We start from the raw sequence: 27,533 nt of genomic DNA on the forward strand, positions 1-27,533 counted from the left end.
TGAATGGTCAACTTGTCATTTATTCCCAAACACTTATCTTGGTACATCTGCATAATTGTGGGTACAGAAACATGACTGCAGGATGAAGTGCACAACTCTAACCCAGAAGGAGAACAAACAATGAGGTGGCACAGGCACCGGCACAGGTTTTATGCTCAAGCCTGTTAGATGCAACAGCAGTACGATACTGTTATGAGTTCGACCTCCAGATGTTGGCACGCAATTGGAGGCTTCGAACGAAGGTTGGTGGCTGTTTCAACATGAACCGTCACCTACTTGTAAGACGACATCTTCACCAATGTCGTCTTTCTTTTTCACATTTGTATGAGCAGACGTTGTTCTCTATTTTCCCATGTGGTGTAAACAGGCAGTTTAAGTTACTGTAACACTGACAACTCCCAGATATCAGTATGGAGTCTTTATATTGACAAATTCTAGTGCCACGCAACTTTGCCGAATGTTGCAAGTAGTTACGTTCTCCAGAATAGAGACACCGGCCAACATTTCCAACAAAGAAAGCACCCATTATTGTCGGACAAACGTAATGCAGTTTTTGTTGTTTTCAGTGTTGGCACAAGAAGACGAAAAGACTATGGAGAGATGAGGCGTTTGCATAGCCATAAAACTAAAGGAGTGACATTGATAATAAGACATGTAGAGATAAAATGGTACATTTTGGACCTCAGTTTACAGCACATGGTGTACCCAAAAAGGAAAACATGGGAGACAATTGTGGATCGGTGTTTTAAGACTTTGGATCATTGCTACATCAAAACAGCGTCAACAGTCACTTTTCTGACATGCCAAAATATTTCACCATAAACACCTTCCCTTGTTTTACGCCACGGTCCTTATTCTCACATTTCCAGAAAATATATGCTGTCTACTGTATATATATGTACATGCTGTCCTTTGGATGAAAACTACATTGTAATACTGCATAATGTTTGAATGATGGAAGTGTTTCAAAAATGCTCAGTAAGGACAGAGGAAAGTGTAGAAAAACACTTAACACAAGGTTATGTGCCTTGTAAAAAGGTGCAATCTGTAACAGTCAGAAGTACTCTCCCTGATTTGTAATGGTGCTTTCCAATACCAAGTTATTTGTTTTTTATTATGTTGGAGAAACAAAATCTTTAAAAAAGTGCAAGCCTGCACAGACAAAACAAGTTGGTTCCATTTTGTGCATTTATGATTGTTCGTATTATAATGGACGAGTAGGTGTTTGAATTTAAAAAGAGACAATTTACAGATTACACCTTGTGGGGTGAATGAATCAAAATTAATACTGTCTGACATAATAGGTTAAAAAAAATCCAGTGACATCCATAGTTTTATATATATTTTTTAACCACCAGAGACCTGAACCTCACAGACCACGGTGCAAATACTGTAAAAAATAAATACATAAATACATAAATGGACAATTCATCCTTACATACATACACAGGTTGTAATAAAATAAGACAAATATAAGAGTTATAAAACTTATATGTACAAATGCATAGTCCATACGCATCCACAAAGAGGCCAGGCAAAGTTTCCCCTCCTCATTTAGGGTTTTGTGGGCATTGTATTTTCACGTAGATATGTGTGATGTGCATGTGCATGGCACTTACTGTACAAGAACAAAGGGCCCTACACCTCTCGTACGCGAAATTCAGTGTCTTAACAGTCCGAGGGGTAAGAAGGTTAAAAGTTGAGGGGAACACCACTAGCAGTGTCGGAGGAGCCTAATGTGGGTGTCCGGAAGAGCTGCGTGAGCGCGAACACAGACGAGATGAGTACAGTGCAGCGTTTGGCAAGAAGCCTGACGCCATCACCTTCTCCTTGGCTCTGTCCAAAGCCATTAAGTCCCACACTCTTGCCCCCAGCGCCAATTCCAGCTGTCTCAACAGCCCCAACAAATTCTCGATACAGAGCCACAATCTCTTTCAACTTGTCCATGGGCTCCTGGCTGTCATCGTCCAAGCTTGCGTTTTGGCAGCTCTCACAGTCGGAGCATGGACTGGTTCGCATGCATGCCGCCGATAGCTGAACCAACGCACCGAAGCCGTTAGATAAAGAACGCAGGGCTTCATCGGGAGCCCAGCCTACACGTGTGGCCCGCTGACACCCGGACGCCAATCGTCGAGCTTCTGCTTGGAGAAGACTCCTCTCAGCCTCCGTCATGCTGCCGGGACTGCATCCCGTACATGTTTGTGTCGCATTGCCTTCACTTCCATTGTGATTGGGGTCGGGCGCCGCACTATCCTGCTTTGACAGGAGGTTTGTTTGCATCTGTTCGGGTATTGCCTTTTCCAAGACCAATAAAAGCTGATCTATATCTTGTCGCAGGGAGGCGAAACCTCCTTTCAGGGCACCGTAGTTCTTGTTGGTAAGGGAATGAAGGGGACCCCGGAGTGAGGTTGTCGGCGACACCGGACATGAAACTAAGGGACTGAGTTCAGAGGAGGCAGTGGAGAAAGTAGAAAGTGGACGAGGGTTGTCTCTCAGTAGTGACAGGATATTGGGATTTGGAGTGGGTGTGGTGGGCGAAGGGACAGGAGGAGGTCGTGTTGTTTTGGGACGCGTGCGGCGGGAGAACTCATAGACAGTAAGCTCCTCGTCAAAGCTGATGCCATCCTCGTTGTCTCCACTGAAACAGTTGGCGTAAACGGTACGGCAGCCACAAGCCTCCCTCTGCTGCGGAGGGGTGCCGTCTCCAAGAGAAGACGTTGGCGAATCGCCCCCGACCTGCATGTTGGATAGGCCTCCCATTCCCACTGCCGAGTGCGTCCGTGACTGGGGTTGCTCGGATGAAACATTGTGTCCACTGTTGCTTGCAAAATTGAGATTTGGATGTGACCCATTTGTCCCATTAACCTTTCTCAAGTATGAGCTTACTTCCTCTGCCTCCTTAATGGTCGCTATGACAACCTCAGCTCCATCCTCTAAAAGATTCCCTCTCTGGCCTGATTTTGAGGTCACCGTTTCTTTATCCTTCACAGGGGTCTTGTTGGTATCAGACAGCCCACTAGCTACAGACAAACCGGACCCAAAACCAGATGTATCCCCGTTGATTGAGCTGGTAGAGGGGTAGTCCAGAGTCCCTAAAATCTCCTGCGAGCGTGTCATGTACCAGGGAAGCGCCTGAATCTTCCCTCTAAGAGCAGAGGCAGAGAGTCTTCCTCCAAGGCTAGAAGAACTACTCCTAAGGTCTGAGCCAGACCCAGATCTTTGCTCTTCTCTACTTTCGTGGCCAATAACTGCTTTTGAGGTGTTCGAGGCGAGGGAGGTGGCAATTGATGCGTCTGCATTTTTGGGTGACAGGCTCTCGTGGCTCACGGAGACTCTTCTTGGTCCTGACTGGACACTGCCATTGCGGCTGCTCCAGGGGTGGATACCATTTGATGGGCTTGTGCTGTCTTTAAAGATGCTTTTGTTTGGATCTGTTGGAGAGACTGGAGAGCTAGCAATTATTGTTGAAGAGGAAGTGGGTTTTGGTGGTACTGGCGGAGGAGCAGATAACTTTGAACCTGAATTTGAGCGAGGGATGAGGGGTGCATTTTGTGGGGTTTTCATCGTGCCATGACTTTTTGTCACTTCAGAAAGGTCCTTTTTGTCAGGAATGTATGTTTTCTCTTTGGGAACATGTTGTCCATTCCCTTTTGGCCTATTTGCCTGTTCTTCCCTCGTTTGCAGTGCCGTGACTGGTAACGATTGTTTGTTACATCGCACTGCAGTTATGAGTGGCGTCGACAGAGGCAACCCTCCCGTACCATGCGTAACTGATTTGAACTCCATAGTGTCCGGCTCCATTTCCAGGAGGTCAGAAGACAGACGTCCGCAGGCATCCCCGTTGCAGTGGGCATATGATTTCCCATGCTTGGGAGACTTGGGAGGAATAATCTGAGGTTTGGGAGGCAGCTGGGGTTTAGGTGCCAATGGTGGTTTCATCTTAACATCAGGTTTCTCTGCAGGATACGGTTTATTGACTGTATTTGTGGCATGTTTATGCTCCTCTGTGTCTTTCTTTATTTTCGAAGGTTGCACTCTGTTGAAGAGAGGTGATGACGGCTCGTTTCCCATAGCTGCTGGAAGAGAAATCCACGTTCCACTCAAAAGATTAGCATTCCGGCGATCTGCAAGCTCTACATCTGCAAAAGAGAAGCAATTTTTATTGAAAAGTAACAATAATTGTTCATATTTTCTCCAGTCAGGTTTTGACAAAGGTCCATCAAGTACAAAAAAAATATGCAATCCTACATTTGAAAAAAAAAAACACGACATCATGAAGTTATGATAAACATGCCATGAACAAACCTGAGAGATCTGGAACTGGAGGAGTGAATCTTTCTTGTGCATCAAAGAACTCCTCCTCAGACTCTGACACATTCTCTTTGACCAACAGAGCTGCTTTAGGGTTTGAAGAAGGCGTTTGGAAAAGGGACTTTTCATCCTTGGAGAGGCGCTGCTCAACTTGTCCTGCTTTGTGACCTGGTATGGAGCTGGTTCGTATTGGCACTTTGGGAGGGGTCTTCTTCTTTCTTTTAATGGGCGCTCTCTCGAAAGGTGTGCTGTCAATCATCCTTAAATCTCTCGAACTCGGGATCTTAGAAATGCGTCTTAGTACCTCCCTTCCCCGGTCTTCCTCCTCCTCTTCCTCCTCTTCATCATCACTAGTGGCCCCTGATGGGCTTGAGAGGAAATCAGCTTTAGAGATTTCAGCAAAACAAAGACAAGAGTTGTCACTGACTCGATAATTAAGATTGGTCGGTCTTGAAGGGCCGTGGAGGCGTTTTGGTTCCAGAAGGTAGGGTTGATGAACATCCAAAGTTTGGGGATTCTCTCTCGATGTATCAAGATGAGGGCGAGCTTTAACTGTCGCACCGCTTTCCTCTAGCGCAGCACTCAACGAACTGCTAGACAAGCTGGAAAAGCTGCCGGTCACCCGTAGATCCGTGTGGTACCAAGTGGTCGCTGGATTCGGTTCCTCATTCATCACTTTACGCAGACCGCTTCCTGAAGCACCTTGTTCCTCTTCACCCTCGTATTCCTTACCTTCTGTTGTCACTATTATCTTCACTTCCTGTTTGCCTTTTGACTCCTCCCTCTCTTGTCTTTCTTCCTCTTTCCTCTTTTCTTCCTCCTCCCTCCGTCTTTCCTCCCAGTCTTGACTTGCTGGGTCATGGTGTTTGTAATTCTGAGAGTCCATTGGGTCATCCTCATCCGTTGTCTCATCTGAGTCACTACAGCAGCGAGACACATAACCTAACACAATAAACGATATGTTAGCAAAATGCGGTGTCAATTCCTCACTATATACCCATGAGTGGCTCCTCTATCTGTACCAATACTTGGTGGCAAAAATCAACGTGGTAGAAATAGGTGGGTCATTCCAGAATTGAAAAACAGATTTGTCTCGCTCTACCATCATTGTTACACTTTTTATGGTTGCACCGTATTTTCATTATCAAGTGCTGTGATTGGTGCAGTTTTCTTTGGACAACTATGATTTACACAGAGTATGCCTGTTTCTGTATTTTTTGAATGGATTATTTGAAATTTAACGTGGGGAAGAGAAATTGTCCTTCATTTCTGGAATAACCCACGTATCGAAATGGTCAAAGTCAGAGAGTGATTACTTAAAACAGTTTTTGCTCACTTGATAGGGATTCATAGCACACGCCCTCTACTACGGTGAACTTCCCACACACACCTTCTTCAGCAGAAATGCGGTGCACCCTGACTTTGGGGCGCCCCATTCGGAAGACATTGAGACTCGGATCCACCAGGAGTTTGCAGTACCCTCCCAGCAGACATGCTAGGTCTTTGGCTGCCAGAGAGTCCATCAGTAAGGCAAACGGCTGGGAGATGGAGGGCATTGTAGAAGATAGTTTAAAGCGGAAATGATTTAAGCCAGGGGGGTAAGGGAGAAAAAGGCAATGGAGTGGGACAAAGGGGGAGAGAGAGTCACATTTGAGTCCAGTGAATGAACCTTATGGCGCTCATACACGCTCCCTTAGGCTACATGGGTGTGACGGGAGGCATGCTTGACCTATATTTACTCAAGCATCAATTGTCTAATCTGTGTCAGCACAAAAGTGCCTTCATTTGAATGAAAAACAAAGCCAAGTTTCTTCGTGTCCATGTGCAAATAACTTGCATACCTTCATGTCGTGCAGAGAGATGCGCAGTAGACTGACTTTGTCCGACTCAGAAAGCAACTCCACGCGGCTGATGCTGCTGAACTCAACCATTGTAGAGATTACGTTAAGTTTGTGATTGATGACCTGACTCATGCCATACTTGGATCCCACCAACAGGCTGACCAAGACCTCCCTTTCTTGAAGCTGAGTGTTGATGAGAGAGAAAACATCAGCTTAGACAAGCTTTAACAAGTATTCAGACACTGCGAGAAGGTAAACAAAAAGGAGATGCAAAGTTCCCCTGCTAATTTACAGGTCATCGTTCATGCCCCCGCTGCATCTCAAATTTTCCCCCTACAAAGCTGCACTAATAGTCATCGTTCCCACAGACCACAGAAAATATAGTATGTACATGTCAGTATTGTTTTATCTTATCTGTGTTTGTGTTGCTTCTGTGTGTGTGTTTGTGTGTGTTGAACTAAATTGTTCGAAAGTTTTAAATTACTGTAATATCTATGCTAATTTCCATTAGCCTGTCTACGGTGTTTCACATTCTAAATTAGCATTAAGATAGCAGACTTTTGTTCGTCTAAATTATATGCTCTCCACCCTTACCATCATTGTAGCTGAGTAGGATCTTCCTCCATAAGAAACAAGCTCTCCTAGTTGAGTGAGGTAGGCCAGACGAGCCTGGGAAGCAGATATCACCTACAACAACAGAGGTGTGAGGGATAGGAGGACAAAAGATGAGAACACACAGGGAATACAGACGGTCAGAGAAATTTAAAAAAAAAAAAAAAAATTTCTGCAACATAATGTCCTCCACTCCTTTTACCAATTTAACTATAAAGTAGATCCCATAATGTACCCTGACTACTCAGGCTGCCAATCCATATATCACTCTAAAATTACTGGAAGGTTAGCTTTCATCCAACCCTCCAACTTTTTACACAGTGCTGGATCCTCTGGCCCCTCGATCAAACTTGTACCTTTTGGCGAGGCTCTAACAGAGACTGAATTTTTTTGAGGTGGTAGCTGATCGCTTTCCTCAGGTCCTTCTCCCTCATGTTGCTCAGCAGCGTGGGAGAAATGAAGCTGTCGAGGCCAAACTCTTTCCTGTAATCATACAGAGGGAGAAATGATAAGCACACCGAGCATAGGATTCGAAAGTATCCCCACACCACTGAAAAAATTGCTCAATCAAACACTTGCTGACGATCAAAACAGCGCATTGTTCACTAGTTGGGTTGTATATATTTTGATCGTTTTAGTGTTCATAATGTAGAGGCCTGTTGTGGTATGTTCTGCTCAGAAATGTGTTTGCTACATTCATTCATGAGACCAAGCCCTAACAATTTGTAAACTTTGCAAGGTTTCAAACAGGATGCTCTCAGAGGGAAGTGGCTGGCAGTGTTAAAGAGTGTCATTAGCAGGTTGCAACAGCAATATACAGAGACAGGAAGAGTCACAGAAAGGCAAGAACAAGTGGAGGTTCTCGGAAAATGCATTGCTGGATTTGTGGATGGAAGACCTGTTTTGAATTTTGCTGCCGAGCGCCTTGTTAGACAACGGCTAGTTGTGCAAAAAGTATCGAGCCATTGAATCGTTGGAAATGTGTATTCAAAAGTTTAGAGGACAAAGTGAGTGATAGTGCAGTTTAGGTTCATGCTGGCATTTCACCTGAGATCTCAATACACCCAACTTTTTGTGAGTCATGTAGATTAGCTTGAAGTGTGTTCTATCAATGTGAACCATATGCCGTGCACATGAACACTCACGTAATGGCTTTGATGGAGGTCCTGGTCAGTCCGCAGCTATGCAGTCTCTCGTGCATGTGCAGGGCGGCAAGGCGGAGTGCAGTGTTACACTTCATTTCTACAGCAAAGCGCTCCTGGAGTACATCGCCAACACTCTGGAAGCACAAACCAATTATGTAAGTGTAATCAACACACATAAGTGCAAAGTAATGTTTAGGCTTGCAAGGTGAAACAAACACTTTGGACACAGATGTAAAAATAGAAAATACATGTGCATGCTTGTACATAAAAGCAACATTTGGATCCCTGATCTATCGCTTCGAATGACACACACAATCATTTTGAGAGGCAAAGACTCAGCAACAAATCAATACGGCAAGTGTTTTCCCTATGAAATGTGGTGTGACAAAATTGGGCAACCCACTGCTTTGCTGCCAGTCACCCATCTTGAAATCCGTCTCAAGCATGAACACTAATGTCATTTTCCACAGGAGATGATGTCACTGTACACGTTCTTGGGCAAAGAATATAACAGGAACCTCTCAAAGATTTATACAACAGCTTCCAATTGACAATATTTCATCAAAATGTATTGTAAATCTAGGTATGATAGAAACACTCAGTGTACTGACAAGTAATCAATAAAAAACTATAGTACTAAATTTGTTTTATGATGACGAGCCAAGCAGGAGCTGCTCATTTCTAACCTGTAAAAACAGGTACTCAAAAGCAAAGGCGTCCTCCTGCTGCATGTCGGTGGGATCTCTGGGAATGAAGCACACCCGAAACAGACATCTGTAATCATGGGAGTCTTTTTTTTGCACCACCTGATGGAGACAAGAGACAGCGATGGAAACGTTAAGGCAAGTTCTGAAAGTCAAAGCAAGAAACATCCTATATACAGTTGATTTGTTTGCAGGGTGTTTCCTTGCCTTCTGTATAAGTTCATCTTCATGCAGCAGCAGTAGTTTGGTGATGCTGTACTGTTGCTCGAGCACCAGGGCAAAGTATTCGATAGCCCGGATGGAGAGTTTATCCTTCAGAGTCAGAACAATATCCTGGAATGGTGAAAAAAAACAACAAGTGAGACCCCCTTGAACAAATAGAATTCACTCCAGTCTGCTGATGGCAGATGGTCAGTGCAAATTGTCTCGCTCACATTTGCCTCCCTGTGGTGAGGAAAACAAGCAATAAAACACAAAACCTGCTGTTAACAAAATAGTGTTTTATTTTTAAACTTCATATACAAATACCAGATGCGATACATCACAGCTTTACCTTCATTATTATTATTATTATTCTTACATTAAGCTCATACACTGGAACGTTCTCCCCCTCTTTCCTCCTTCAGAAGCCATCCGATTAATTGCTTTTTACCATCACGTCATTGGAGTGCAGCTGCAGTCTACCCACCCTTGAATATTCTTGAGCAATCATGACATGTCATGCAGTGTGAATCTTACAAAAGACAGTCCTCCAACTTCAGGCTTCTTGAAACGAAAATCCGGTTCAAGGCATTGAGACTGTCAGATTTTCAGTGGGCTTTAATTCCAACAAAGAGTACTGCGTAGCAGTTGAGAGCCTATCAATCAGTGTTATTTGGTTTTCTGAGTACAATCCTTTGCTATATTGCGGTTCATTTATCCCTGCCCCAATAATTGGCTTTTTTTTCCCCAGTGCTTTTAAACAAGCAAAAATGTGAATACCGCATTCGGAGATTCGAAGGCTTAAACTAACAAACAAATGTTTTTTTTTTCATTTGTATTCCAATATTACTACGTATTTTCTTGATGTTTTATGCTTAGAAGTTTCATTCAAATAAATTTACAATGTGTTTAAAGTGTGTGTGAGGAGTATTTGAAGGCTCAAAATATATTTTAAAAAAAGGTTTGACATGGTCTCTATATTGTGGCTGGTTTGGAACTTAACTCACTCTATGACCGGGATCATTTTATTGATTATGGGTTGTGACTCAAATGGGAACAAGTGCTACACAAAACAGATGGCTGAATAACACGTGCTGTCTTTGTTGCATTTAATTGACTGTTATTCTTTAAATGACGGTGATCTCAATTAAGGATTTGTGTATTAAAAGAAACGTAACCCTTGAATTTGCACACCCTTTTCACACTGGAGTTCATGTACGGAACATACCTTGACAGTGGTGGTGTGGTCAAATTTGAAGGCCTTGGTCTGTCCGTTCTCTAAATAGACTTTTAGAACATTGGGCAGGAAGAGAAGAGAGTTTCCCTGATGGAGAGAATAAAAAAAGAACAGAAAGAACAGGACAAGGCTGCATTGAGAATGTAAACAAAGGGGAAGAAAGTGCATGTTGGCTTTATTGTCCATGTGAACAGAACTCTGAATTTTTTTTTGGTATTTCAGTTATCAGCATTTATTATTCTTATTCTCAACTCAACTCAACTCAACTGTATTTATAGAGCACTTTCAAACAGCCATTGCTGCATACAAAGTGCTGTACATGGAGCAAATTAACATATACAACAAACAGTAAAGCAAATCGGTAATAAAAACAGTAGAAATCACCGAACTTATTCATTCTTAATATTTTTTAGGTTAAACCAAAGACTAATATGTATGTGCAATTATTGTTATTATTATTATTATTTTTTAAACTGGATTGATATAAGAGTCTTTGTGGCGTGAAATGTTGTCACCTGAGTGTGCCCATTGACCACCACCTCTTCTGCAAAGCGCACTTTAACTGGATTACTCCTTAGACGGGCTCTCTTCTCTGCTGACATGATGGATGATTTGGGATTCTGCAACACACGTACACACATGTGGCATTGTCTTGGGGGAAACACACTGGCTGAACTCAAGCAGGACAAAAGCAATTCATTCCTCGACCAACAACATGACTTGCTGTTTGTACGTCTGTATTTTGTAAACTGGGAGCAAGTTGGAATGGGCACTTAATATTGAGGCTACATGCTTGAAATACAGTAAAAGGATATGTTGGTATGCGCCATGGTGCAATGACTCCACGTGAAGGCGTGTCAAGGGAAGTACATCAATGTCTTCTTTGTACTCACGGTCATGTGCCGGAGGATCGTCACAGTTATACAGTCCTCCAAGTCCCTGTGCAGAAAAACAACACACACACACACACACACACACACACACACACACACACACACACACACACACACACACACACACACACACGATATTTTTGTTTCAGTTGTCAAGCAAGCACTTTCCCCTCCAAGCTGTGCTGAGCAACACATACACACACACACGCTCCAACATTTATCAATCCCGACATAGTCCGCCAAACAGTGAAGATCATCAAATGACATCGCACACGCGCATGGTGGCGCAACACTTGGCCTGGTGACTGGAAAGGTTAATTGATCTGATGCGGTGGCTTAATTAGAGGACATGTAATACAGTCAATCATAAAGTAGTTAGGCAGTGAGTCTGTTTCCTTCTGAGTGAGAGCAAGCTCGCCTCTCATTCCATGCTTAAAGGGGACATAATGTAATATGGAACTTAAACTTTTTATTGTTTTATTGTAGTCGACAGTAGCTGGGACTCTTAAGTGGCTGCCCAACCATGCATCAATTGTGATAATATACAACTCGGCCCTGCTTGAAGCTATAGCAGCCGGCCGCCACAAAAACTCCCCATCGACCGATAGGAGTAGGGGACAGCCGATAGTCGGCTCCTGGATGGATGAAAGTACTTCCGCACTTCTCACCTTAAGATGTTTTCCACCTGATCGCTATTCAAATCCTCCAGAACTGTATCATTGATCTGCAGCACCTGGTCGCCTGGGTAGAGTATCCCATCTGCAGGACTCCCTACATACATATACAAACACACATACACAACAAAATAAATCAAAAGCATATGTTGCTTGCATAAATCAGTCCTGGTTGCATTTGTGGGCTAGTGTATACTTTTAGTACAGATTAAAGGAGAGCTACACACACACACACACACACACACACACACACACACACACACACACACACACACACACACACACACACACACACACACACACACACACACACACGCACAAAATGACGCTTTTGGTTATTCAACATGGCTGACTCAACAGCTCTCCAGGACATGAGGGGTTACAGTTATTCTCGGTCTCTTCCAGCTCGGCTCCACATGGCTTTCTCTCGTTTTATTTATACTCATTTGTCTTCAGGCAAGCAGCACAACGGTGGCGCAGCAGTTTGGGCTGACACTTACTAGCGCTCACTTGCAAACACAAAAACGCACGGAGAGCACATATGCGTAAATGCATGCACCCACGCGCTCCCTTCGCACGCCCCATCTGCCTGGCAAAGCCCCGTCTGCCCACAGAGATGCATGCAGTTTTGTACACGCACACGTTGGCACACATTCAGGCTCACTCATGCCGCACAAGAGCACACCCCTCCCCCGTCGGGTTTATGTGTCACTTCTGCTAATATCCTGATCTTTGCAGTTTTTTAAGAGCCCTCCCTTCCTCTTTGTTGTCCATGCGTCAAACTAATCCACAAATGTCCCCAAAAAGCTTTCAGCTTCAGCCATGTCAAGCATCCATGTCAATATCACATGATTTCCTCACTTTTTTTTTTGCATTTTGGCCAACATCTTTGCCTCATATTCTCTACGTCCCTCGTGCAATCCCCTTGTTCTGTTACCCTTTTATTTGGGCAAGGAACCATGTTTGGTAATGTCAGTGGTGAGCTGCAAGGGCCAGCAAGGCCTTCTCAGATGGACACTATCAGGGGCACTGAGGTACATTGACTACACAAATTGTAATATTTGTTCCATGGAATTGTATTTGTATCTTCCCGACTCTCCTCTTTTTGTTGGGTCTCTCTTGGCTGAAGTGCTTCCAGTCGATGTTGACAGAAGACTATATCTATGCAATCAGTTTTCAGCCTTTATTGTGTTGCCATTTCATGCTATTCTTTTCTGGGCTCCAGGATCAGTCGTGCTCGCCTATGTAACTTCAGCGAAATTAGCAATTCAGATTCAGATTCAGATTCAGGAAACTTTATTTATCCCCATGGGGTAATTGGACTTAACAGGGACGGTTTCTTTAACCAATCAAATTTCAAATTTGTCTTCACTGGGCTCGGGCACTGGCTCTCAATGATGTCAGCATTTGTCCATCCTCTGATTGGTTGGTGTGAGCAAAACTTGTTGCAGCCAACTTCGACTAGCAAAACATGTCTGTAGCCTTTCCATAATGACATTCATACATTTAATAATCAGCATCCCTGATGCTTATGATTCATTTGATTTCTTTTTTTTTTTTTTTTTTTTTTAATGTTTTTGTCATGATATTAGGTAAATGTTGATTCTGAACTACGAAGTAGATGCGTGCCGTTACATTGCCTTTTTTGAATATTATTACGACGTGATAGTGGTGGCATTAAATGGTGGATTAAATCCCCATTGGAGGCCAATAGGTGCACGGCAAGTCACTTTGTATCGTCACCTCGCAATGGAGCATTGCAACAATCATTATCATCATCGCATTATATGTGGGTATCAATTTTAACCTTTTTCTTCGTCCTAAAATTAAAACGGTCTTATGATCTCCTCAATTAAGTGTCAGTGGTTGATTTTTTTATTTTTTTTATTTTAAGTATTACAGTGAGTGACCTATAAAGGGTTTACTTGAGGCACCAATTAACACCCTGACATTGAGCCACGGACAAAAGCAGTATAGCATCTTTTCTTTGTTTTATGTCCAAAAGCTGGCGAAGGGAAAAGTGATTGAATTTAGAAAGGTTGAGAAGGTGCCACCGTTCAGGGGAAACCTCTGGCACCAAGCCCGGCAGCCTGAATGCCAAGACAATCAATGTGTGTGCGTGCATGTGTGCATGGGGGTGTGTGAGAGAGGAGAGAGGTTGTGAAGTGTTACATAAAGCAGGTGGCCACTTAAAAAGACCAGTGTGGACAATGTGTACAGGCTCTTTCGCACGCTCAACACTGCATGTACCTGTGGCCACATCCCTGACCAGCAGGGGTGTGTTGGTGGTGAGGGCGAATCCATGTCCGGTACTTCGGTCCAGCACAGGATCCCTTGTGATCTGCAGTGACAGCTTGGCTTGGTAATTCTGATTGGACAGACTGTTGGAACGTTGAGGCCTCCCATCACCTAGCAACCGTTCTCTGAGGGGGGTGAGAAGTTACATGAGGGAAACTGTAAAAACATAATACGGAGACTTGTGGGCTGGGGTGGGATGGGGTGGTGAGGGGACCAAAGAGACAATGTACTGTACCTGCCCAGTCAAGCAATTATTAGCGACAGGCATGTTTGGGCTGGAAATCAATAAGCACACAGTCTGTGGTCTAGTTTATGCCAAAGGTTTTTCGATGGGGTTAGGGCCGGGGCTCTCAGGTTCTGTGCAATGGTGTACCGAAAAGCACTTTTCCCAAACTGCTCCAACAAAGTTTGATTGATGGAATTGTCCAAAACCTCTTGTAAAAATGTAAATTAAGATAAATTCGACTCTAAGGCTACGTTGACGTTTGAGGGTGTGATTCCCGATTTGGGATTTTTCATTAGGTCCAATCTTTTTATGCACTCTTTAACTTTACAAACACAAATGTGACTTCTGTGAAGGGAACGCGTTTGTGATGTGACATGCATGCGCACAAAGCACAACCGACATGCACAAAAGATGATGTAACAAGTTAGTACTGTATTTTCAGAAGTATGGTCCAGTGTGTAGGGCCTCATCTTTTTATCATCTTATATAAACAGGGGATCGATGTGGGAGGAGGTTCAAAAAAAACGCTTTTCAATCTCCTCATTTCAGAGAGACGTCAACGAAAGATGACGTCTTGTCATTGCTGCCCGTAATAAATGAACCATCATTTTGGGATTTTGATGATTATATGTCGGATCTGAAAAAAATCTGAATTGTACTGTTCACACTGCATATAAAAAAATCAGCTGAGTGTCTCATGTGGGCAAAAAAACTGGAATTGCGCTGCAGTGTGAACACAGCCAATAGGCAGAAAGAAAACTGCTAGCAAATGTAGCGTTGTGGCTGACCCACTTCCTTTCAGCCATCCATTTTAACAAACCAGCCTCACGCACATGTATCCAACCTCACTATTTTCTATTGTTATTGTCTGAAAACATCCAGACATTCAATCTTGAGGTAACATAATCCTGCACGGCACCCACAGATTGAGGAAGAGGCGGTTTTATGACATGTCTCAGACAGCTTAAATTGCTGAACAGTGAAATAAGATTAAAACAAGCTTGTGTTTTTACATTTGCCAAACTGGGACGAGTTGTACCTGCTGAGTGATTCTCGGGTGCGACGTATTATGGTTCCCACCACCTGCTGAACCCGGCTTGCCCTCCGAGCTGGAGACCTGCTCCGACACCGCTCCTTTTCCTCCATTTATCTAAAGAGAGACCGATAAGAAAGGGTTTCATTTTCGACAGAGAGCCTACAGAAGCAGAACAAAGCATATCAAAGAAAATAGCTTTGTAAGATAAATCAGAGCGCAAATTCATCTCCATAATTGCAAGTTCATCCTCTTTGATTTTCTAAGACGGGCGTATTGTCATCCTTTTGTCTGTGATGATGGATCAGACATGCAACCAGTCAGGAGTGCAAGACGGAATGAAGGAGACGAGAGAGAAGGCAGCAGAATCTCGCTGTCCAGAACACGTCATACCGATTCCCTGACCCCAACAGCCGACTGTAAGCAATCATGAAAAAAAATAGCTGCACTGTAACAATAACAAGTCACGAGCATGCTTCAATTTACATATGCACAAGGATTCTGCAGTCACGCACTTCTTATTTGGCTGCACTTTCAACACCGTGTGAGGACATAATGAAGGACAGAGGCCTCAGTGAAACCACGAGGAAGCAAAAGCAGGACGAGGTTATAAGCTTAATTTGGAAAGGAGTTTTCCACAGCTTTGTCATTGTTTTGTGCAGAAAAAATATGCTCTACGAAATGTAACGCAAGCACACACAGACACAGTTTATGTGGATGCTTATTGTGTTGGAAGTATGGTTGTGAGGCACAGAGCAAGAATGCAGAACAAAATCAAACCTCGTTGTGGTTTTAAAGATTTGAAAATTTTTGACCTTCAGACAAATACTTGCTTTATTTGAAATGAGGTTTCGCTCACTGTGTTTTTGTGTAATATTATTTTGCTCCGGTCCTGACGAACATGCTTCACACACTGGAACGGATGAGTTCATATATTTGAGCCCCAGAAGATGAGAAAGCATGGTGGACATATGTGGAGGGTACAATGTGTGGGTTGCATTTTGGAGGTTTTGATTTTTGAATCATTTCTATTTCTGAAAACATTTTTACTATTCATGCCTGGCCAGCAAATAGCGACACGTGTAAAAACGCACTGTTCGTACTTGCAGGTCTGATCCGATATTAAAGTAGTGATTCCCAAACACAGTGGCAAAATCAGGAACAACCTCCATTTGATGACTGACCCTCACATGCTTTTCACTGCATCGAAAAAAAAAGATTGGTCAACATTTTTTTTTTTAACCCCAATTATAAAAGTAATCCGCGACTATCATTTAGAGATCTTGTTTAATTTAAAATAGTTCAAATCCTCGGAATTTCAGCCTCTCAACCAAATAAGACATTTGCAAACATCTGCTTTGAATTTGGAAAACAATGATCAACAGTTGTGCCAGTTTTTTTTTTTTTTTTTTTTTTTTTTTAACGGACCGAACCAGTAACTGAATCATAATCAGTCAGATTGTTGAATTGAAATAACGTCCTGTTTTTTAACAAAGCGATGGAAACAAAAGAAATGTTTTTTTCCCATCCAACTCATCTACGAATTTAAAAAATGGCAAGTTAATTAAAAGTAATACAAAATTGAATATATAGCATTTTTTTGTATGACTGCACGCACACCGTGTTTTGCCTTAAATCTGGCATACACGAGTCATACTTAGAATATTACAATGTATCTATTGCTGATCCAGACTGCCCCTAAATGGTGGCATTTTTCACCTACTCACCCAAGTGCCATCAATAAATGTGAAGATGTTTTTGTTTTTTTAAATAATCAGTTATTCTTGAATATTTTTTGTTGCTGCCAATCTTCTGCTCCTACCTTCAACCTATTTCTCAGTAATAGAGGGAAAATGAGTGGGTTGAATATTTACTTTGACAGTCAATTTACAGTGTGTGCCCTTAAATATAGTGAAAATTCAGGTTAGGGGCCACTAGTAAAAAAAAAAAAAAGAAAGTTAGTCTGGAGCCCTGTATATGTATTAAATGTTTTTTTTTTTTTTTTTAGTATGACAGTATACTGGCACTACGAAAACAATCGGTTGAAAATCTGCAATGTACAGGGCCGCAAACGATGAACTATGATATTTACTGTATTGACATTACTCGTTCCCCATAGACGATGTGCAGGACAGAATTTCTGATTGGGTTGAAGAAACAATCCTGGCTTCATGGTCGCCTCAATTGCTGCTTGTGTGCCAGTGATGACGAGCCTCCCGCAGTAATGCTATCGCAGGCCGTGTAGGTTTGACCTATAAGAGGATTAGATGGCTTCGATCTGCAGAGGCCAACACTGGGCATGGTGTCACTTTAGCATCTCCTGCTGATCCGTACTGTGGCCGACTGGCGATGATGAAGAAAGATGAGTGAGGTTACATCGCAGACAGCTGCGCCCAAGGAGATGAATGTGATTATTGACGCACCGCTGAGGAACGGGGACAGACAAACCACTCCATCTCGTGGGTATAGTTGCACTGGATGAGTGTAAATGCAGTGTTAGGTCAAGCAGTTCCTGCAGAGATTTCATTTTCACTCTTTCCCCATCTCTCACCCTCACACTCCTGCTCTTGCCGTGTCAGATAACCATCTCCAATGACTGAGAGCAGCAGCATTCTAGCAGTTTTATATCCCTCCAGTTCCAAGAACCCAGTCCATTGGTTAACGAGCATATTTTTTCATGGGACATCAGACTTTTATGACGCTATTCTGCTCATGTAATAGCGTTCATGCTAAACTCAGGAAGGTTTGGCGATTGATGTTAAGATTTCAAAATAATCCAGAAAAAAAATGGCAGCCCAGTAGGATAAACTTTCAAACAGACAGAAATAATCAAATCCAGATGAACAGGGTTCCAACATAGTGCCCCGCATAACTAGGAACTGGGAGAGGGTGTGACTCACCGTGATGAAGTAAGCCTCTTTACGACTCCACAAAACAAACAGCCGCACGCCCTCTGAGACATCAGCTCTGCAGCCCCTCCAGGATTGGCTGAAAGAAGCTGGAGGGGGACCCTTGTGATCATTGGTGCTGCTCCCAGTCTGGTGTAGCCACCTGTGATGAGCAGATTGCAAATCTATCAACGAGACCCGTCGAATGCAATAATCAATGTCCACACGAAAAGCTGATGGTTACAATGAAGAATGAAACATCGGGTCAGCAAATCTGATCCATATCTTTGAGTGATTAAAAAAAAAAAAAAAGATTCTATTCCAGTATTCGGAATGATACTTTCAGGGTGAATCCTGAAAGTCTGTCAAGCAAAGCAGATGTGACTCCAAACCAGCTATGTGAATGTGGTTTTCCAAGAGGCCCCTCCTCTGGTCCACAAGGCTCTCTCGCATTCTCTCTCTCTCTCACTCTCGTTCCACCACAGTCTCTGATGCACATGGCGATGGGTGGACGAGGCCATCCATCCTCATCTGGTTGTCAAAATTAAAATTTCATAGCGCCCAGTTCAGTTAACAGTTCTGACTGAGCGCTCTCGAAAGGGGACAGCCGACTGCGGCGCGTGCACACACAGAAAGGCTGCCAAGCAGACAGAAATCTTGGCCAGTAATAAAAGCGCTTCCATCATGAACATCAGGGGCGGAAATGGCTGGAACCTAAAGCCAGCATGGGGAGAAAATAAACATTTGGGGAATGCTTTGTCGTTGGCTGCGGCGTTAAGTGAGACAGTACATAACCACGCATTAAATCCGACTAAAATTACACTTAAATGTTGACCAGCTTGACGTAAATGGCTTCTGCTGGACTTCGACTTGCAGCTCCTCCATTAAGCCCGGTGTCCCATCCGCCGAGCACTTGGAGGACGCCCACGCGTCCCAGTGAAAAGGCAGCAGAAGACCAACACAGAATGCAGGCGACATGAATAATGCATGGGGCTAATGCAGCTAGCACAGCCGCCGACCGCCTTCTCCTACACCATTGCCAATGCAGGCAACAAGCGCAGAAAACTAGACGGGACACTGGAAAGACAGATGGGGGTTGCGGAGGTGAAGCGGGGAAATGGGAGGCGGCTTTAAAGGGGGCTGAGAAAAGGGGACTGGGGTAGTGAAAGAGTGATTCGGAGAAAAGAAAAGAGCGAAAGGACAGGATATTGGAAGGGGTGCGGCGGGAGGGGGGATTATAAAGAGGCCGAAGAGGGCAGCGTCAAAGAAATGCATTGCTGAAGTGAAGTGAAAGCACAAAAGTAACTACAGTCCGTTGCGAGGGAGTTGGTGAATAAGAAGGAGTTGAGAATGGTGATGAGTGCGGCGTTCTTGAAGGCAAACATAGCCAGATGTCATGACACTGATGTATTGTGTTCTTGTTGAATAAACGACAAGAAAATGCCTGTATTGTTATAGCTCCATCAAAAATGTTTTGATATCAACAATTGTTTCACTTGGTTTGCGGTACAACGATGCCTTGAGGTACAAGAGAGAATTTGGTTCATTGTCAAGGACTAGCGTCAACAAAGCAAATATTCAACAATCGAATCTGGCTTCCTCTGACATTCCAATACTCAATTTGTTGAAGACTCTTAACTTGTCCGTAAATGTGAGTGTAACCGAATGCTTGGCCGTCTACATGCACTGCGATCGGCTGCTGCCCAGTCTAGGGTGAATGCCACCTTGTGGTCCGTAGTCTCCCTTTAGATGTGAAGAATCACTGAATTAAATGTTCAAACTGTGCATCATGTTTCAGTGTCTTCAACTTTTTATTAATTGTGTCCGTACTGTACACATTTGTGAAGAACGCTTCATTTACTTTTAACATTTAAGACCAATACATTTGCATTTACAGGAAACGAATTAATAGAGATACAATTTATATACAATACATTTGAATTCAATAATTGTTTAGTCACATATTTCTGTTTTTCCTATATTTAAGAGCAGTGTTAAATTATTTGTATTTCTTGAGGTCGGTTTGAGAACCAGCAATATTTTTTTTTTTAAATTGACCATGTTTGCCTCATCCATGGTTTTTGTTTATGTCCAATTAGAACAATTGTAAGCACCACATATGACTTTTGTGATTCCCCAGCAGTCTTGACTGTAGCATGATGGTGAAGGTGTGCAATTTTGTGGTGATCCAATTCAGGATTGTTTGTCCTTGGCGGAGATTTGCAAACTGCTAAATACAGTCTAGTTCCCCATGTTGCTTAATTTGTCCTTCCCCTTCCTTGCTTTATACGCAGACATAACCCATTACTTAGCCCGCATTTTATTTGATCCCAGTTATAAATAAATGAGCAAAAGCTGATGAGAGTCCGATGTTCTACTACTGCTAGATCCTAAAGTCCCCATGCAACGGCGCACTCTGCCCCGCAACCTCCTCCAGTCTTCGTGATGTGTTTGAGGTTATGGGGGCTGCCTCAATCCTTGTGTTGCAACGTCTGTGTCTCATTCTTTCGAGACAATCCCCCACTCGCAGCCCATTTTCCCACACAAAGTCTCCCTGTCTGACAAAACAGTTTGTTGTTCAGTCCTGTGGTTTGCTACGAGCACACATGCAGTTCATAGACGGTCCGCAGTGTCCTGCTTGAGAAAAACTAACTTGAATTATTCAGTCACATACTGCTGTTACAAACACACCACTTGTGCGCACAATACGAGACAAAAAGAGCCTCCCTCGCTGACTAAACTGCAGCTTTATTTTGGAAAGGCAGCTATTGAGGGCTTGTCCCAAATCTGCCCCCCACCCCCAACATGCACACACACACACACACACACACACACACACACACACACACACACACACACACACGAGCTGCCCTCCAGTTGAACACAGCAGCAGCAGCAGAGCAGGATTCTGCAGTAGCACTTCACACTTCACTTCAGTCGTACAGTCACAAACACGACGCACTAGGCCACAAAATATTGATTTTCAATGACTGTTGCCAAATGTTACTCTAAAAATATCAGTTTGAATGTAAAAATAAATTCAGAATGAGTAAGTTGGGGCTCCAGAATGAAATATGCCACTTGGAACTGCATCGACCAAACGTGAATAGAACTACATTTCATTCTTCTGTCGAGAATCTGACTTGTTTTAATTGGGGCAGCTGAACAGTTTCTCGTCAGTCATCTGGATTCATACTATAACTTGACCTAAAGCGAATGAAAACATATCCTTCTTTTCTTTAGTGTGTGTCACGGTTGTGGTTTTGAATGCCTCAGAAACCACTTGAAGGATTTTGTATGATATTTGCTCAGTGTTGTTGTCCATTCAGAATGAACAATGACCAGTTTGATGGTTAGCAGCTGATGTACTCAAAAATGTCTTTATTTTTAGCAGTATCTTATGCTTTGTTGAGTGTCATATGCAGTAGAGGGTCAGTGACTTGATGAACCGGAAAACTGACTACAGTTTGTTGTCTAACCGTAAAGCCAGAATTGTTTGGCAACAAGGAAAATTGATCAAAAGTTGTAACCTTCCAGTGTGGAGTTTGCATGCTCTCCATGCTTGTATGGTTTTTCTCTGGATACTTTGGCTTCTTCCCACATTCCAAAAACATGCATGTTAGATGCATTGAAGACTCTAAAATGTCCAGTGGTTGACAGCCAATCGCAGGGCACACATAGACAAACAACAATTCACACTCACAAGCACGTCAAGGGACACGTGTTCAATCAACCTATCGTGCATGTATTTGGAATGTGGGAGGAAACCGGAGTACCCGGAGAAAACCCACACAGGCCCAGGGGAGAACATGCAAAATCCACACAAGAAGGCCAGGGCCCAGAACTAAACTGTGGACCTCTGTACTGTGAGGTGGGAGTGCTAACCGGTCATACATCCTGTGTGTGTGTGTGTGTGTGTGTGTGTGTGTGTGTGTGTGTGTGTGTGTGTGTGTGTGTCCCCCTCTCTCTCTCTCTCTCTCTATGTATATACTGTATATGCACTTATATGTGTGTGTGTGTGTGTGTGTGTGTGTGTGTGTGTGTGTGTGTGTGTGTGTGACACACACACACACACACACACGCACATGCACACACACGTACACTGCTATTTGTTATGACATTCCTTTCACAGTCATCACAATTCACACACAACCATAAATGGGTTCCACAAACAAGGGAAAATGTTTTACAATTGTTTTACACCCCGAGACAGTTTGGGAATTCAATGCCTTGTTCAATGGCACGTTAGTGAGTGAACTAGCATTAAAACACCCACACTCTCCATCACCCCTGAGTTTGCCTACAGCAGGTTTTGAACCTGTGACCGTCTAGTCAGGAAGCCAAGAGCTAATGCTGCCCCCGTGGACAGGAAACTTGTAATGCTGAACTGGATGATCCTCTGCCTGCCACTGGAATTCGAGACAACATCACATCTGCTGTTCTTCATGCTGCCGTTCAAGCTCATTCCATTCGCCTTATGAAGCCTGAACTCACCGTGCACATCTCATTTCATTTGCTCTTTCATCAGCGACTTGGCGGGGCTCGCACTCCCCACTGCACCACGAAATAATGAACCTTTTGAAGATTAATAGTGCACTGTGTTGTGCTACACGTCACTATCGATCGCCCAGAGAGGAACATCTTGATAGCCGAGAAAGTCTCGCTGCATGTGAGAGCGTGATATATTGCATGTGTCTGAGACTCACTTCAATAACTGCATATCAAAAGAGTTATCTTAAAGTACAATCATTTCAATCATTTTGAAGCTTTGAAGTGAAATAAAGAAATGCAGGGGTTCCAATCCAGGGTAACTTGAATTTGTACACAGTCCAGAGTCCATCACTAACCTACCTAAACAACCTAGTAAAGCCATAATTACAAAAAAAAAAAAAAAAAAAAAAAACACTTACAGGCCTAAAATATAAAACAATAAAATGAAAAGTGTGACTTCTTGTGCCGAAATGTCATGTTGGGTCCTGTAGACGCATTTTTCAAAGTATTCATAATGACCCTTTCAGGGACAGCGGTGACTACAGTGGACAGCTTACCATGTTATCAGGCTACAGATTTGAAAGGGTTCAATATTCCAATTGAAATAAAAAGGGAGGGAGATCTCCATAAGCTAAACAAAGAGTCTTAGCTGTTCCATTCTAATAACTGTTTGTCCGATATTTTCCTAAATAGAATTGGCCTACATTGTGGCACCGCTGCCAGTCAACTGTGCCATCACCATGGAGCTGTCACATCAATGAGGTCACGTCTCCTTTTCCTCTTCAACATAGTGTATGGTCTGTTATTATTATGTTTTGTACCCTACTTCTCCTCCTATACGACCATCATCCATCCAAGCAACCAGGAAACACTACTGACTGTACACTATGTCCTAAAATGTCAGAGACCTACAGCACATGTAATGGCAGCTTCCTCTCGCCTGAAAAGCCTTTTGACAAGATTTTGGAGTGTGTGACATTTTTTTTCCCTCCGTTGGTTTCATAGCGGACAGGTGAGTCCACATTTGAAGCTGTGAGCCTTCAGTGTGGTACCACAATTTGCCGGAAAATGCCAGGAAACACTGCAAAAGATGTAGCGTGAGTAAGCTCCAGTTTTAGACATTGTTCCCACAGAGCAGAGAGAATATAATATATAATACTGTAAATATTGATGGATGGTCTGTTTGTATGTTTTGCTGCTTTGTGTGTTTAAAAGTCGCAGTTGTTTGATTGTTAATAATTACAGTAACATCTACGCTAATTTCTGTTAGGGCCTGCGAGTGTTTTTCAAAAAAAAATTAATTTCTCTTCTCTTGAAATTATATGGTTTGGTCAAATATTTCGGTGTTTATAAAATAGTTTGTTGAGGTTTGTGTCAGTTGTTTTGTGGTAGTTTTACAGTAAACTTCAAATGAGTGACTAAAACAACAAAGCGAGAGTGAGAACGGATGCTTTGGAATACTTTAAAAGGTGTTTGAAGAAGGTGAAATGTTTTGAAAGGATGACGGAGGGTTAAAACTATGCTATTTTTTATGGTCTATTAAAGTGTTGAAGTATTTTTCGCATTATACTGCCCGGAGATACTGTTCTCTGATTGGTTGGCAATTTAAGGTTGCATCTGATTGGCCAAAGTCAGATAAGATCACGCATTTTCATACGATTGTATGAATTTATTGCACGTCTTTGCGATCCGCATATTGAACGTGCCATTATCGCGATGACGATATTTTGTAGCCCTAATTTACACGATGAACGAGTCAACAGCCTACAGCAACAACATCAAGACTCAAGTAAGTTACCGGTTGGCTGAGAATACCAACCCAGTAACTGCCCTGAAGACACTCAGTAGAGCTGAAAGGCATGGTCGGCCAGACTGGCTGCAGTAAGTGGGACAGTGGAGCAGTCAGCGAGGCAGTCGGAGCCTAATGCAGGCAGGCATCAAGACTTTCCTGATGTGTGAGATCTGCCCCTTGTGAATCTCCACTGGCAGCAAGCGCCCAGAGCATGCACGTCCCATCACATGGGATAACATATACATCCCTGAGTCACTACACGCCGCCTGCAGCAGGGCCAGAGCATGCACCTAAACCAAACACAGAAGATCCACTTTTTTTCTACACATCGCAAGAGTAGGGATGCAAAATTTGGGAAATGAGAACAGTTTAAAAACGTTCTATGGAAAAGAACGTTTCGATTCGTTTGAAAAAATTTCTTCGAAAACGAAGAAATCATGGGAATAAACCAGGAATTTAACAATTTGAGGTTTGGGTATTAATAAGGAACATAAATATAGTTGAAGAAGACATATTTTAGCCGAATCCTGATTAAAACTCAACTCAATTCAAATGTATTTATAGAGCACTTTAAAACAACCACCGCTGTATACAAAGTGCTGTTCATGGAGCAAAAATAATTCATACAACAAACAATAAACAAATAAATTACAGTAAAACAGTAATCTAACCGAGATGTGACCAAGTCATGAATTACTGTTTCAAAGTGCTCTTGAGAAAGGAGAGGCTTTACTTTAGCCAGCTGTTTAAAATGAAAGAAGCACTAATTTGCCAGTCCAATTTAAAAATTACTGTCCAGTTTAAGACTCAAGTTTGAGACTGCCAAAACCAGACACTACTGCCAGCTGCAATACTACTGTCAGTTTCAGTCGAGAAGGATGCAGAAGAGAATAAGTAGAGTTATGCACAGCGGTTCAAAAAGTAAACGATGGTAAATTTTGATTCATGTTCTTATCAATTATAGTAAAAGTGTTGAGATGATTCACCTGTTAGATTTTCAACACCGCTTGAGAACAGTGTCACGGGGGTGCTGAAACATATCCCAGTTAACTTCAGGCGAAAGGCGGACGACACCCTGAACTCGTCGCCATTCAGTCGCAGGGCACATATTGTGGGACAAACAACCATTTGCACCCACATCTACAGCTTCACTGAGTGGGAACTGATCCCACGCTGCCCGTTCACAAGTCAGGCGAGTGTACCACTACACCATCAGTGACTCTGTTAGATAACCCTTGTCAACAAATGTTTACTACATTTTTTTAATCAGAGAGGCAAGTAAACTTTTCTAGATTTTTTTTGCGCAAAATCAGCCCGTTTTTTTGTGAGCATCATTGTTTTCATAATAATATTAATAATAATACCATACTAGTAATATAACATGTAAGCCTAATATAGTACTGTAATATCCATCCATTATCTGAACTGTTTATCCTCACAGGGGTCGCTGTAATATTTGTGAATTAAGGATTAGGTTCGGCAACGGGCAGATTTTTTTTTCCTGAAACGTCATAGCTATAAATTACAATGCATGGTAAAATCCATTGCCACAAGCTTTCATCGGTCAAACTTTAAAACAAACAAAAAAACATTTTTTTAAATGAAAATATCACAAAAACCTGATGTGGATTAAAAAAGTAAAAGTCATTTTTTAAATATGTGTGACGTTGCTGCCTCCAAAGCAGAGATATGTTCATGAAAGTGTGACCTGAGATTATGTTAAAACCATGTTGTGTATTAAATAAAAGCTCCAGAACACCGAAATGCACTGGCCCGGTCTAGTGGTGTTGTCATGGCTTGCAGCAGCAGAAGAAGAAGAAGGCTCCTGCTTCTGGCCACAGGGCATGAGGACAGGGAAAGAAAAAAAGATGACTGTCCCAAGGCACTGCCAGTCGCCTACGCCCATTCATAATATGTGCTTCACTAGCTGCACTCCTTGGATAATCATGAATCACAAGATTCAATTGAGCTTTCACTGTGCATTCAGAATGGGTCCTCAATATCTCAGCTAACAGGAGGCTGAATGGTTTAACCATATTTATTCAAAATGCCCATGTCTATATGTGAATATACAGTACATGTGGTCACACACTGCTCCTAATGCCTCCGGAATGCATCCACCCTTACCCTATGGTCACATTCTGTTTCAACAGCCACGCAAATCAAGAGACTAAACAAAGGGAAAAGGTCAGTCTTTTGTTGGATCCATATACATTCTTAATCGGATTTAAATATCCATCGCCTCACTCAAATGGGAACGCGGGTGCAGTCCGGGGGCTGCGTGGACCGCTGTCATTTGAATTATTCATTCGGCCGAGAAATCTCAAACGAAAAAGACAGGAATGAACGCAAGGTGCGAGGAAGGCGAGCGATCGGGCGCCTCGGTGCGTAGATATTGTTCACTCACCTCGTGGTTTTCAAGAGGAGGCGCGCAGACCGGGAGTCTATGGAGGGGCGATGCGGAGAACGTGAACACAAACAGCGATTGTCTCTCCCCCGAAAAATCCGTGGCGTGATCCCGGATGAGGATGATGGTGGGGTGGTGGTGGGGTGCTGTCTATGTGCGGGATGCTGTCATCGTGCCGGGACTGCTTCTCTCTTTAATCCTCGGCCCTGGGCTCAGAAATAGACCCACCCACCCTCTCGCTCATGTAACCCATCCCTCCCCCACCCCGCACCCCCATCTTCTCCGTTGTCTGCCCACTGGACCCCCGCCCCTCCCTTTGCAAGGTCAGAGAGCGACATACATCGGCATCAGTGAAATACGTCACAAAACGCAGATGGTTTCTCGATAGTTTTCAGAATGATTGTTGTTTATTTTCCACGTTTTACGATTTTTTTCGCAATGTGAATGTAGGTGTCCAGTGTTGTTTTTTTCTGCATGTATAATCCTTCAAAAACAACGTCGGAGGTAAAAGGGGGCAGGCAGACCATTTTATTATCATATTATAACATGCGTGTTATCCCAATAGCCCATTACAAAACTGTACCATCAAACAAATGTTCCAGACTTTTTAGACCAAAGAAATCATGGTCTAAAAAAATCCTCAATAGAATGTATTTTACTAGTATGCATATCAATCGATTTAATTTGTAGCGGACTGCTGCATTTCCTCGTGTTAAACGAAAACAACACATTTTGAATTGAGATGCTATTTGTTTACCTCTGCAGCCTCGTAGTGATCAC

The 27,533-nt window shown here is 43.0% G+C and overlaps 1 protein-coding gene across 2 annotated transcripts; it reads right to left on the reverse strand.

Moving 5' to 3' along the window:
• frmpd1b (FERM and PDZ domain containing 1b) lies at nt 1-27,031 on the reverse strand. 2 transcript variants are annotated; one of them, XM_019874849.1, is made up of 17 exons: nt 26,754-27,031; nt 18,076-18,226; nt 15,182-15,292; nt 13,869-14,041; nt 11,613-11,715; nt 10,945-10,990; nt 10,567-10,671; nt 10,043-10,138; nt 8,821-8,946; nt 8,596-8,715; nt 7,910-8,043; nt 7,121-7,247; nt 6,747-6,839; nt 6,153-6,335; nt 5,648-5,849; nt 4,306-5,253; nt 1-4,139 (listed from the first exon to the last, which is right to left on the reverse strand). In XM_019874849.1, exons 3-17 carry the CDS (start codon nt 15,286-15,288, stop codon nt 1,693-1,695), a joined length of 5,010 nt encoding a protein of 1,669 aa, XP_019730408.1. In that variant the 5' UTR covers nt 15,289-15,292; nt 18,076-18,226; nt 26,754-27,031; the 3' UTR covers nt 1-1,692. The 2 variants fall into 2 exon arrangements, with proteins under 2 accessions (XP_019730408.1, XP_019730409.1); XM_019874850.1 differs by having other exon boundaries at nt 5,702-5,849; nt 26,754-27,030.
• Between the last annotated feature and the right edge of the window lie 502 nt (nt 27,032-27,533).

This window comes from Hippocampus comes, unplaced genomic scaffold (assembly GCF_001891065.2).
Source record: "Hippocampus comes isolate QL1 unplaced genomic scaffold, H_comes_QL1_v1.1 scaffold118, whole genome shotgun sequence".
Classification (NCBI taxonomy): domain Eukaryota; kingdom Metazoa; phylum Chordata; class Actinopteri; order Syngnathiformes; family Syngnathidae; genus Hippocampus; species Hippocampus comes.

Coding starts and splice junctions, on each gene's coding strand:
- frmpd1b (XM_019874849.1), bottom strand. CDS start 15,288: ATGGAGGAAAAGGAGCGGTGTCGGAGCAGGTCTCCAGCTCGGAGGGCA. Junction 10,139..10,566: donor TGGTCAATGGGCACACTCAG/GTGACAACATTT, acceptor TCTCTCCATCAG/GGAAACTCTCTTCTCTTCCT. Junction 6,840..7,120: donor TGTTAGAGCCTCGCCAAAAG/GTACAAGTTTGA, acceptor CTGTTGTTGTAG/GTGATATCTGCTTCCCAGGC.